General features: G+C 59.6%; 1 protein-coding gene across 1 annotated transcript; it reads left to right on the top strand.

The window, feature by feature from the left end:
- Window positions 1-4,048: 4,048 nt before the first annotated feature.
- VOLCADRAFT_47045 (uncharacterized protein) lies at window positions 4,049-5,269 on the top strand (the record flags this gene model as incomplete). The annotated part of the gene is made up of 4 exons (XM_002945613.1): window positions 4,049-4,141; window positions 4,438-4,590; window positions 4,933-5,052; window positions 5,192-5,269. Coding segments are annotated over 4 exons (444 nt in total), but the record flags the coding sequence as incomplete, so codon positions are not given.
- Between the last annotated feature and the right edge of the window lie 7,906 nt (window positions 5,270-13,175).

Genomic DNA, 13,175 nt, shown 5'->3' on the forward strand with positions numbered 1-13,175 from the left:
CAGAAGAGGAACGGATTAATTGTCTATGGCCATAATACTTGACTTTCATCCAAGCGAATGTAACTATGTTGGCAATCGCCTAGACCGTTGCCCTAGGCTGTGCCACCTCACTTGTTAGCTTTCTCGTGTTTCTTTGTGCATCAGTACCTGTGAACTATGGAGGCCTCCTCTGTTGGGATGGAGTCTGGTCAAAGCTCTCCCGCGGTTGCCTCGCTGGCCACCGCGCTACGCGTTGGAGAGGAGGTATTTCGTGAAGCTTTGCAAAAAGCACCTACGCTTCCTAAGTTAACAGACGTTGGAAGAGGACCAGCTACTTTGGCAGACGCGATAGTGGCCAGGGACGCCAAAGAAGAGGAGCGGCGAAGACGTGAAGCAGTCAGGAAAGATGTAAAGATAAAAGGAAAGCAAGTCACGCCTTTACCAGCTGTTGTAGAGCAGGCGGCGCCAGCACCTACGCCGGGACTGCATATTGGCAGCGTCAACGAGGCGTCCGCTTTTTGGATGTTCGTTGAGGTAACATTCGCAGCATCATTCAACACAGCTGTGTAACCATATTACATCTTAGTTTCATATGGCTTGGACAGGACTACTTCCGAGATGTAACCCAGGAGGACATAATGTCGCTAATGCCCGTCGCCCTGAACCCCGAGGACGATGACTGCCTTACCGTGCCTTTCTTGGGCCGTGATCCTCGAGGAGTGGATCGGCCTCTACCAGCTAAGGGCAAGCAGGCTACGGTTAGAGAGGAAGACGACGCTGTGGAGGTCCGTGGGGCGGTCTCCTGTGTCCGTGTGTTTCAGGAACACATCGGGGTAGAGAGGACGCTTTTTGTTTGAAGCCTAGCTTGACCATCTTTGTAGGAGCAGTTCAGCTCACTTTCATGGGCCTCGACGGCAGTTATGGCACAGTTTGTCAGTTGTGCCGGCTAACAACCTCAGCGCAGTGCCGCTATGCTCTCGCACCCACATTCACATCCAAACTGTCCAGCACCGCAATAATAAATTTGCTTACACATGATCGGTAAACCGAGTGTCCTTTTGCTCTTCCATTCCTTCTACAGCGGCGTGGACGCGGCCGTGGCGCAGGAAAGCTGGAACTGCGTCCAAGCGACGCTTCCGCCTTGAGTGTCAATGGAAATGGCCCCAGCTTCCTTCCGCAGCCACCTTTTCCTGGGCAGCACCCTGACGCATTGGTGCAGGGATGGCGCCCAGACGGCCGACCGGCAGCCACCATGCTTGACGCCTGCACGGACGAGGAGGCGCGTGCTTTCTGCCAGCTGGCCCACAAGTTGGGCCTCCTGGACGACCTAGACATGCCGGGCTTTGGCCCCGCCGGGCGGCAGTCTGGCGTCGGCCCCGCCTTCGCTACGGTGAACCGGGCGCAGCTGGACAGAGTCCTTATGAACCTGCGGAAATTGGGCGAGACCGACTCACAGGAAGCAGCCGCAGCAACCAGCCTAGCCGCAGCCGCAAGCCCGCTCTTGGGTGATGCTGGCGTCAGCGCCGGCCACCCAGCTGCAGGTACCGGTGCTGTTGGCGCCGCCGTTGCGGCCGCCGCCAAGCCGCCTACTGGTGATGACGACGACACGCAGTCGTCCAATCGTGGGGCAGGCATGAGCCAGGATCAGCTGCCTCGCGCCGCTGGTGGCGACTACATGCACCCCTACCTGCAACGCATTTTGGACCGGCCCTGCACTGCCTACGTACTTAACCCCTGCGGCGGCACAGGCAGCCTGGTGGAGTCAGCGCAGGACGACGACGATGGCGCCGGTGGGCCCGCGGCAGGGGCCGCCACCGGCAAGGGCGCGCGTGGCAACCAGGCCGGCAGCGGCGCCGCTGGCGCCTACAATGCCAAGACGCCTGGACCTGGCCGGGCTACCTACCGCGGGGTCGGCAGCGCAGCATATGAGGCCGCGATGGCGCCCCATGGAGGCCACCAGCATTTTGGGGCGGAGCCGGGCAGCGCCACAGGCACGGGAGCTCACAGCGGATCCAACCTGCTGGACATGCAGCTGGACACCCCGCAGCTGCCCCTACAGCATTCACACCACCATGCCCAGGACGATGCTGCCGGGGGACTTGGCGGGGGCCTGCAGCAGTCAGGCTCCACGCCAACCCCTGGCGGCCCGGGCTCAGCCACCGGCGGCGGCGGCCGCGGCGGTCGTGCACGCAATTCGGTCAACTACAGCGCACTGGCGGGCAAGAAGGATAAGGAGCGCGCGAAAGAACTTCGCGAGCGTGAGAAGGAGGAGCGCGAGCGCGAGCGCGCCAAGTCGGTTATGGCCAAGGTGACACGCAAGCCAGGGCCCCGGGGCGGTGCGAGTTGGAGCGTGGGCAGCGGCTCCGCTGCCGCGGCTTTAGCGGGGCTGCAGAAGCCCCTCACGAATAACCCCTTGGCGCTTCTGAACAAGGTGCCGCTGCTGTTTAAGGACGAGCCGGGGACCAACACGACCACGGCAGCAGTGCACTCACTTGTTGCGGAAGGTAAGGTTTTCCCTGTTGGATGAAGCGCCTAGTAACTGCGGCATTTCATGAGTAAATGCTTGGCGGGGACCAACCCACAGACTGGCTTGAAACCCTTACCTTCAAGCAAGGTAAAGGGTAGCTAGGAGGCCTCCTTCCTTCGCATCCTCTAGCGTCTCCTTTCACGGCAGGCCAAAGCAGCACCCTGCCTGCGAGCCGGGACCAACGCCGAAACCGAAAGCCTAACCTGACGTTTTGTCCACCCCTTCCCACACCTTCACCTTCGGCCTGCGGTGTCCCTGCCGGCTTGCTCTGCTCTTTCCACACCCTCCATCCTTGGCCGCAGGCGGGCCGGAAGGCACCCTGGAGCAGCAGTGGACTCAGCTGGACGCTGCGGCAGATGTGCTATCCATGGCGCCCGATGATGAGGTATTGGCGGAACTCATCGCGCTGCAGAGCGAGCTGGTGCAACAGGTGTGGGGTTCATAAGAGGCGGGAGGGCGAGGTACAGAGGGCGCCTTCCGGCCAGAGATGGATAAAGGAGTGGATTTACAGGAGAAGATATGCTGGGGAGTTTATTGCTCTGCTGTGTTTGTTGTGCTGTGGTCTAGCATCCCTCCTGTGCTGTGGTGAAGTGAAGTGTCACTCCTCGAACCCTCCCTGGGTGCCACCTGCGTAGGTGGCTATCAACCGCTCACGAGTCGCTGCGCTGATGGAGGCGGTGGTGGCGGATCTGCCCAATCAGCGCGCTGCGAATCAGCAGCGCGCGGAGATGGAGGAGCAAATCAAAGCTTATCTGCAGGTGTGGGTCCGAGACACTGAGATCAGATGATAGATTGAAGCTTGCTGCGATCCTTAAGGCAATCCTGCGTCTGCTGACCCTCTTGCTTGGACCGTAGGTAGAGTGCCTGTGCGCCTGTCCACCTCCCGAGGTAGTTTCTTGTACTCGAATCCCCCTTCGGGACGTCCTTCCATTTCATCCCACCTCCTGACGTGCAGCGCAAGGCCGAGGTCAAGCGCAACCTGAAGCGCGAGAAGCGGGAGATGGAGAAGCGTCAGGCTCTAGCGGCCCTCAACGAGCCCGCCAGCCCCCGCGCGATCACAGGCCGACCCAAGAAGTTTGCCGGTATGCCGTCTGGCGGATTCGACAGCCTGGGCGCGCTGGGCGCGGCGGAGGCAGGCGAGGTCGGGGAGGCCTGGCGCGGCAGCACGCCGGGTGCCAGCGGCGGTGAGGGCCTGCCGGCGGAGGCTGGGCCGGCAGCGACGGCGGTGGGATTGGAGGAGTTCGAGTTGGTGGATCCCTTGGCACACAGGTATGGTATTTTTAGCGGGACCTCGCTGGGGTGAACAAGGGAAATTCCAACCGGTGAGTGGGGCCCCTGTTATCGCCGTCGTAGGCCCTAGGTATGGGCCAGTGCGGCTCCGGGGGCATGAAATAAGTGCGGGTGGTGCAAGCCCACAACACGCGATTAGCACGGTTCATTGACCCATGATTCTCTTGCCGTTGGGAAAACCTCTCTGGCTGTAAGAGGGTTGGATTGGCTGCCGCCTTCCGTTCCCGCAGGACGCACGACGAGGAGGCGCTCTGCGCTATCTGTGGCGACGGCCTCTCGGTAGACCCCAACATGATTGTCTTTTGCGAGCGCTGCGACATTGCGGTGCACCAGCACTGCTACGGAGTGCGCAGCATCCCCGCGGGTGAGGGGGAAAAGAGAGGGAAAGAGAGAGCGAGAGTTGTAAATGTATGCGCAGAGCAAGCACGCAAGTTGCCGCATCGAAATTTGCCGGCACCGTCGCCGCCGCGCGCATACAGCGGCAATCGCGGATCTCTGCATGCGTCTCCTAATGGCACTGTTACAACTATATAACCGCCGCAACGCTGTCACCGGCACCGTCCCCCGTCTCTGCAGAGGAGTGGCTGTGCTGGCCGTGCCGCATGTACGAGGAGTCGCAGCGTGCCGCGGGCGTACCGCAGAGCGAGGTTCGGCCCAAGCGCTGGGAGATGGAGGCGCGCGGCATCACGCATGCAGAGCTACCGGGCGGCTCGCTGGCGGTGTCGTGCTGCCTGTGTCCTGTGCGCCAGGGCGCTTTCAAGCGTACGGTGGACGGCAAGGCCTGGGCCCATGTGGTGAGCTGATTGTCGGTTTCCCACACGTGTGCGCGTTGCTGCTCCCTTTACACGCAAAAGCTTGTTACGCACAACAGCAGTGGTCACTTGTTGCGAGGCCTGCTTTGTGGTATTGCTCGTCTTGCTAGGACGTTTTTCCCTTACATGTTTACCACGCCTTTGTAATGCTGCATTTGTGCAGCCGTGTAACCGCTGCTTGCTCCGAAACCATACTGATTGGTTTGCCACGCTACAGCCTGCGTTCTCAAGTACCTGTCATGGTAATGGGAGTTGTTAATAGTAGCGATGGCTAGATAATGCTGGTACTATATTGATTTTGATACTATACCCGCCTGTTCTTAGGTCTGTGCGCTATGGCACGAGGGGCCCACGGTGCTCAACTCCGACTCGCCGGACACTATCGACAACCTGGGCCTTATTCGTCCGGAGCGGTGGCGCGCGCCCTGCACCATCTGCGGCAAGGTACGGCACTGGGTTAGCCACCAAACAACCCATGATGGATTCAAACAATCTGCATCTCCTCCTTCTCGCTCCTCGTTTTGCTTTTTGCCTCTTCCTTCCCTTGATTTGCGCACGCACAATCTCGATATGCATTTCCCAGGTGGCAGGTGCCGTCGCCAAGTGCAACTTCGGCCACTGCCAGTGCTACTTCCATCCTCTGTGCGCCCGCCGCACCGGGAACTACCTGGTGGCCCGGCTGCAACCTGGATCCAAGCAGTTGCGCTACCGAGCCTACTGCCACAATCATTCAGAGGCGCAGCGGAACAAGGACCTGCATTCGGGCGCCGCGGCGAGGGTAAGAACTGGGGAAAGGCCTGGGTCAGGTGAATCACGTTGCAATCCACCCGTCAGTCATCCACTCAGGCGCAAGCTTCTCAGCTGGTGGTTTTGGCGGGCGGGGGAAAAGTGAAAGAGGGGACGAGAGCCGAAGGATGAGGGTACAAGTTTCAGAGGGTGTTGAAAAACGTTGTCCATACGGACGGCCAGCCGTTTCTGCGGCAGCCCACCGACGTGCGATCCTTACTTCACTTCACTTCACGCTGTCCTCTCCCAGGATACGCGCTGCTGCTTGTACTATTGCCTAATGGTATTGCGTCGGATATCCTGGCTCATCCATGAAATTTGCACTGTTACACCGTTATAACGTACCACTCTCGATCCGGTCCTAGTCCATGCATTAATGTGCCCATCCATCCATCCGCTTGTCCGACCGTTCATCCGCAGCCTTTGGAGGTCTTCACCGCGGCCCCGACCTCCGCCGGCCCCGGACGGCCCCCGAAGCGCGGCAGCTCGGTGGGGGCCCTCCCTGGAGCCTCAGGTGCCTTGGAGGGCGTGGATGGGGCCTTTGGATCCGCGGCCACGACGGCCGCGCCTACTGCGGCTCCGCAGCTGGTTGGCTGCATCGCATCGGAGGTTCCAGCTGTCGAGCCTGACGCTGCGACGGGCACCATCACGGTTCCCGTGAAAAAGAAGTTTGGGCGGCCGCCCAAACTGCTGAAGCAACAGCAGATAATGATGCAGCAGATGCAGCTGTTCCAGATGCAGGTAAGAAAGGTCCCGGGGCTTCCGTTGGACGGGGGACGCATGTGTGCTTGTCCCGACAAACGGCTTTGTGTGGGTGGACGAGTCATGCAGGTCTGCACCCGCGTGCTCCCGCTCGGGCAGTACTGATCGACGGCTGACGTGGGGCAGCGCAAGCCTTTAGCGTCACGACTTCCTAGCTTGCATCCCGACTGGGCAGTCCCGTCGGCCGTTCGCGTTTTCTGTTTTGTGACGAGGACTGAGTCTGCGGTGTTGCCTCCCTAAACCCCCTTTTTCGCGCACAGCAACAGCAGCAACAGCCAGTGTCGAGCCCTCAAGCGGATGGGCCCTCAATTCTGGCGGACCTGCCGACACCAGCGGGGCACGCGTTGCTGCTGCAGCAGCAACAGCAGCAGCAGCATCCGGCGCCTATGGTTCCAGCCCCGCCGGGCGCTGCCCAGGCAGATGCAATCCCTCCACCTGCCGCAGCCACAGCCGCGGTAACCCCTACCGTTCCGCCAAGCGGCACAATCGACAGCGACGTTGCTGCCGCCACCGCCGCTGCCGCAGCGGCGGCCGCTGCTGCGGTGGGCCGGCCTCCTTTGCCTGGCTCCCGGCTTTCACTCTCCGCCATGGCCAAGCGCAAGGCCGCGGCGGGGGCCGGCGCTGGGGCGGCCGTCGGAGCAGCCCCTGGAGCCCTGGTTCTCGAGGGATCTTCGGTAGGGACGAGAGCGCCAACTCCCACGGGCATTGCGGACATGACCACGGGAGGGGACGCCGCTGCCAAGGACCAGGCGCCAGGGACCAGGCGGAGGGGTCCGGGACGCGCCAGCTCCTCAACAAGCCTTCAGGTAGCTGGCGGTGCCGGTGCAGCTGCAGCGGACGTGGCGATTGTCGAGGCAAAAGGTGCCCGTGGCGCTGTCGGCAGCAACGGTGGAGCTGCTGCCGCTGCGGCTGCTGCTGCTGCTGCTGCTGCTGAACAAACAGGCGTGGAGGCTGACGCACTGGATACAGGGGCCGTTGCGGGTGGCAGAACGGCAATGACGAGGACGGCTGGCGGCGCCAATGCCACGTCCAGCAAGACCAGCAGCGGCTCAGCGGCTGGGGGGGGTCTTTCCCCCGGCAAGGGCCCGGATGGGGGTGACATAGGCGCTGGCGCTGCGAAGCGCATCCGGCAGACGTCCTCCGGCACCGGGGCCGCGGGCGGCGGCGCGACAACATCTTCCGGCGTTAAGCAGCAGCTCGTGAAAACCGAGCCTGAGGAGGAGGAGCAGGCAGCAGAGGGTGACTCAGCGGTAGGGCCGTCGGTGTCGGCCGCGGCGGCGGCGATGGCCATGGCACGCGCGCGTACGGCGGCGGCAGCAGCCGCCGCCGGACCGAGCGGCTCCGTCACAATGGAGCGTCTGGCGGATCTGGAGAACCAACGTTCCATGTTGGGGCGATGGGGTCCCAACAGTGTACGACAAGAGCTGGAGCTACTTCGCACCATGGCGGACACGGTGGGTTACGTTGTCCCTACCGCAGTGCAGTTATGGCCAGGAGCTCTTGTCCCGTTGCAGGTGGTACCGGTTAGGGGTCCGAACAGTCTAGCTCCAGAACAGATACCTTCAAATGTAGGCTTGGACTCAATACCCCTCGAGAGAGACGAAGCCGAGGACCGGAACCCCTCTATCACCCCCTGCAACTCTCTTCCCAAGGCCTCCATGACGGCAACTGGCCCTCCCCTCTTTTCATCCGTCCCCTCAGCCTCCCTGCCTGGGCTGTGTAGCTTAGGGGTTTCCATTCCCGCATGTCCTGTGCTGCGATTGAGTCCTGTTCGGACCCTTTGCTTGAGTTCCTTTATCTCTTAAACCCGATCACTTTGTCCACCCACACTGCTGGCTTTACGATATCGAACTCTCTCCACACCTGCTTGGCGGATTTCATCGCAGGTCCGGCGACGTGAGCGTTGCAAGCGGGCGCAGTATCGGCTGCTGCGGGATGCCATCTCGGCACAGTCTTCGCAGCCCGCTGCGGTGCTGTCCTTCCTGGAGGTGTGCCTTGTCTGTTTACCTACTTCACTCCTCACTCTCAATGACTTTCAGGGATAAGTTCAGCTCGTTACAGAGGACCCCAAAAAAATGTACCAATGGTGCTGGTCATACCAGTCAGGGCTAGGAGGATGATGTCCTTTGTGCTAACACGATTCGGTTGGATTGCGACCAGCATTGCGACCCTTCCGGCGCCGTCCCAACCATAACCGCCAACCCTCTGTCGCTCCATGTGGCTCGCATAGCGGAACTTACATGTCCAGTATGGTATCGTTCCTTTTCGCTTCAGTTCACTTTATTCCTCCTGTGTGCTTTCACAGAACTGGGAGTGGCAAGATGGGGCCCACGATGACGCCAGCCCCTTCTCCAAGGAGGACTTCTCCGAGCCCCCGGCTGTGACAGCCCTGGACCGTTTCCTGGAGGCCAACAAGGCCGCACCCGCAGCCACAGCAACGGAAGCCCCGAGCAGGGGCGCTGCTGGAGGGGGCCCATTCAGCAGCGCTGCCGCGGGCGCTGCCGCTGCAGGCGGAAGCGGTGTATGCGTGAAGCGCCAGCGGATGGATGACGCAGGGGCGGACATGCTGGGCAGCAGCCTGGGCAGCGGCGAAGAGCCGCCGCCTGTTGCGAAGAAGGTCAAGCTCAGGAGCAGCATGCCGGGCGCGGGTGAGTCCGTCGGTCGCTCACTTCGCCGGGATGGTCCAGTTTGATCCGCAGTGTGGCCCCTCGGTTCGATCCGGTCCGGTGAAGCTTTTTTGGCTGTGTGCTTGCTTATTCATGAATGCAGAAATATGTTAATTATATTGTATCCAGGGTTGGACAGGACCTTCCTGAAATGGTCGGGTTGCCGGTTTTCCCCTTCCCATGCCCGTCGGGCCCACCCGATAGCGTTTTTGCATATCTTTCAATTTCTGTCGGGTGCCCCGATAGCCCATCCCAAAACCTGTCGGGTGACGCAAGAACGAAATTTCGCTGTGTGCCGCTTGGAATTACATTTATTCGTATTTTATATGCGCAGTTTCCAGTTCTCAGTTTGCAATTCACAGATCTGAAATGCACGAACAAACACACACACACACACACACACACACAGCAACACATGCACGCCTGCACGTCTGCCTGTGAGCATCACAACCCGAGCTCTTCAAGGAGACCCTTAGACAACGTAGGACTGGAGAGGAACATCTCCTCGTCCTCCTCTTCGTCCCCCTCATAAAGAAGAAGAGGCAACAAAGTGAACGAATACATTACATATTTCCATCCAGTTATATTTGTATGAATGCCATTATGTATCGCTGTAGCTGTCCGTCGCCGAAGGGCCAACCGACGACCCACGGCACCCGATCGGGCGGTCCTAGCGCCCCTAACCCTGTCGGGTCCCCCGACGGGAGCCCTCCGGGCCCCGTCGGGGGCTCCCGATGGCCGTTTGGCATTTTCCCCCTTTTTCGTCGGGTCCGCCCGAAAGCATTTTTCAAAGCCTGTCGGGATTTTCAGCACAAGTGCCATTCCTGTCGGGACCCGATCGGACTGTCGCACCCTGATTGTATCGGTGCACGTCCTTTGTTCCTTTCGCTGTTAGCTCATCTGCTTAGATCCCCCGAGGCATGAGTCGGGCCTGCAGTCCGTCTTCGTTTGTGCACGTCACGCAGCGTCATGTCGTCTCATTCGAACCGAAGCAAACCTTTCCTAACTACCGGCTGCATTGGCCAACCTATATCGTGAAACAAGAACTGGACAATCGTCGCCAGATGCCCGACCATGTATGACTTCCATGCCCTTCCATGCCCGGTGGACTGGGACAGGTCCGGAGACCCTTAAAGAGGTGATGAGTGGCAGGGACTGGCGGCGGCGCGTGGTGATGGGCCCTGATGGAAAGTGGGTCCCAAGGCCCACACCGGGGTCGAAGGCCGCAAGAGCAGCTGCCGCCAGGGCCGCCGGCTTCCTGGGTGGCGGCGGAGGAGCAGGCCCCAGCGGCGATGCTGCGGCGGCTGAGGCCGGAGGCGGAGGCGGGGGCTACAGCAGCAGCAAGGCGAGCCGCGATGACGCAACGACGGTTACGGCGGCGGCGACCGAACAGGAGGCTGATGCTGATGAGGTGTTTGAGGACGCGCAGGAGGGCTTTGCGGAGGGTGCTGTACCTGAGCGTGACCTGGATACGGACTTGGATTACGGTGCTGTGACACGGGCCAGACGTGCAGGCAGGCGTGGTGGCGGCGGCAGCGGCGGCCTGGGTACCGACAGCGACAGCAGCGGCAGTGGCAGCGACCGCGGCGGCGGCATGGCCGGAGTTGGGGACGGGCTCGGCGGCGGCGCTGACAGCGTTGGAGAAGCGACTGGCGGCGCGAGGAGCGGCGCCGACGGCAACGAGGACCCACGCGTCAGTCACGTCGACGGTGGAGAGTCCCGCCTGCTGTACAGCGAGGGCGGTGGCCGTGGCAGTGGGGTTGCATCACCCCAGGATCCGCCGAGAGCCGCCGATGCTAGACCCGATGCGGTTGAGGTGGCCGTGGCTGTGGGGGGAAATGCCAAAGGGGGATCTGGGCCTGCCGGCGCAGGGCCCGCACAGCAGCAGCGATTGCAGCGGCGACAGCAGCAACAGCAGCAGCGTGGTCCCGCCGGAACCTCCCATCCGCCTTCGCTTGTCGTAAAGCGCAGGGCGGCGGCGGCGGCAGCGGCGGCGGCTGTGGCTGCCGTAGCGGCAGCGGAGGAACTTACCGACATTAGCTCGGATGGTGAGCGCGGGGGGCCTTTGGCAGATCAGTGGCCTTAGGCTGGTGTGCAGTTCTACAGTCTGGAGTCCGGCTCCGGGGCGCAGATACAGAGCATAGCAGGGAACGATTTAGAGGGCTGCGTGGGGGGCAGCCGATCCCGTATCGGCGCTTGGCTCACCGCCTTGTCCAGCCCCGGTTTTTCCCTTCCTAACCTTCAATTTTCATCGTCATCCTCCCTCCTTCTCTACCACCCTCGCAGATCCGCCTATCGCTTCGCTACGTTTCGGGGGGGATAGGAGGCTAGACGGCACCTCATGAGTTGGCCGCAGCGGATCTTCACTTTTCGTTGCGTCATAGTGTCATTGCTTCTGGTGAAATTAGCTCAAGTGGACCTTAGTTTTAAAGCGCTGTACAGGGGTGTCCTACCCTGCAGGTCTTTGCCTAAATATGTTTGCAAATGCTGTCTTTGGATCTGACTTGTAATGCAAACCTAGACATTATATATATTGACACAACCGAGGCAGGGAGGGAGGATTTTGTGTTCAAGGCTGAGGCGTAGGAACCGGGCCCTGGGTGGGCGCGTGAAGGAACGGGGTGACACGAAGAAACCGGGAGTGGACAAGAGATCAGCCAAGACTGCAAAACGCGTGGGCGTGCGTTGATTTGCAAGGCGCGCCCTGATGAACCGTCCGTCCCGCGACGCCCGCCAAGCTTCACAACTGTTCTCGTCGTTGTGCAGGCGCTGGATTGGTAAGATTGATGGTGCGAAACGTTGCGTGGTGTAGCGTATTGGCGTAACCCACTTTGGTCACACGCTAATCTGCACTCCTGTGACTGATGCCCCTTGTTGAATGATTCATATTGGTGTAATTGGTCATGGCGATGGTGTCTGCCCCGCCTGCTGGTCATTAGTGTCGTACGACTTGCGCTTCTCGGACGCGTTACACGCCTATTGGAATCCTCGGCGTATTCGTTGGAGGCCTGCCTGCCTCTCAATATGACTCACTCCTGTCCTGCACACGGCGAGAGCGGCTACCGCTGCGAGGCGAGTCGCCATGTGGGAGATAGGGGACTTATGCAACGCATTGCTATGTGAGCACAATGGTGCGAGCTTTTGAGAAAAAGAGCCCATGTCCGCAGCTTCCTTTCCGAAGGCAACTTGACGCGAGTAGCTCCCGATCGTAACTCCAGGTTTGAAGCTCCTCTGCGTCGTATGCAAACTTAAGAAGCTTGTAACACAAACCGCCGTATAATAAAAAAACTCTGGTATGCACCGAGAAATGCGTCAAGTAGTTACTGTTTTGGTAGGTAGGTAGGTAGGTAGGTAGGTACTGTGGGGTTGGGAAGATGGTGCGGGCTGGGCTGTGGCGGTAGGGGACAATGAGCAGGTACGCAAGCACACGCATGTGCAGACGGTGTAAATTGCCACAGCACATCAAATCACTGCAACGGGACCTCAGGACCCTCAACAGCAAGAACCTGAAGCAACCCTTGGAACCAAAACTGCACTCGCCAAGGGAAAGCGGGTAACTAAGGGCCAAGACCATGACAACCGCAAATACGCAAAGGAAAACATCCTAAAGGATCCGGGATTAATAAGTCATTCTATTACGAATATCATTCACATTGGGTTCGCCATTCAGGTTGAGGCTTCGTCCTATCGTTACTCCGAAACCGTTTCAAGTGTGCTTCCGGGTTTAAAATCAGCTTAATTTATGAAATGATTATTGTTTTAGTGTTGAGAAAACGTAGTAAGTGACCAGCGTGCAAGCGCGTGCGTCGGAGCCAGGCAAGGAAACAGAACGGAAACGGGGTGACAGCGAATCCCATATTTAGGTGAAGATATAAAAGTGAAAGATGGTGAATTAACCATGGGCGTATAGGAAACATAGGATATGTTTGCAGCTTCGCGCTTAGCATCGAAAGGACTCGTAAAGGATCAGTGCCGGTACAAGCCGGATAAAAACAGGTGCAATGGGAAAGAAAAGAGATTCCACATACTGTCAAGAAATTCCTTAAATTGCGTTCGGATAGCATCGATTAAAGAAGTGTGGGCTCCTGGCAAAGGAAGAGAGCGGCAGGCAGGAAGGTAAGGAAATGTGAAATAAATAGAAGCCCACATTACACTCCTGAAAGTGCAGCATCTATAACCAAAGGCAAAGCAGCATTTGGTCCAAGATTCTGGAGCTGTCATCAGAGGATGTAGAGGAAGAGTGTGGAATGGCGGGCGGGATACAGGTCGGGGCTGATCCAGCACGTAGGTGACGATTACTTATGCATCTTTGCTAGCGCAGGGTTGAGCAGGGTGGCAACCGCCTGTCGATTA

This window comes from Volvox carteri (genome assembly GCF_000143455.1).
Source record: "Volvox carteri f. nagariensis unplaced genomic scaffold VOLCAscaffold_1, whole genome shotgun sequence".
Classification (NCBI taxonomy): Eukaryota; Viridiplantae; Chlorophyta; class Chlorophyceae; order Chlamydomonadales; family Volvocaceae; genus Volvox; species Volvox carteri.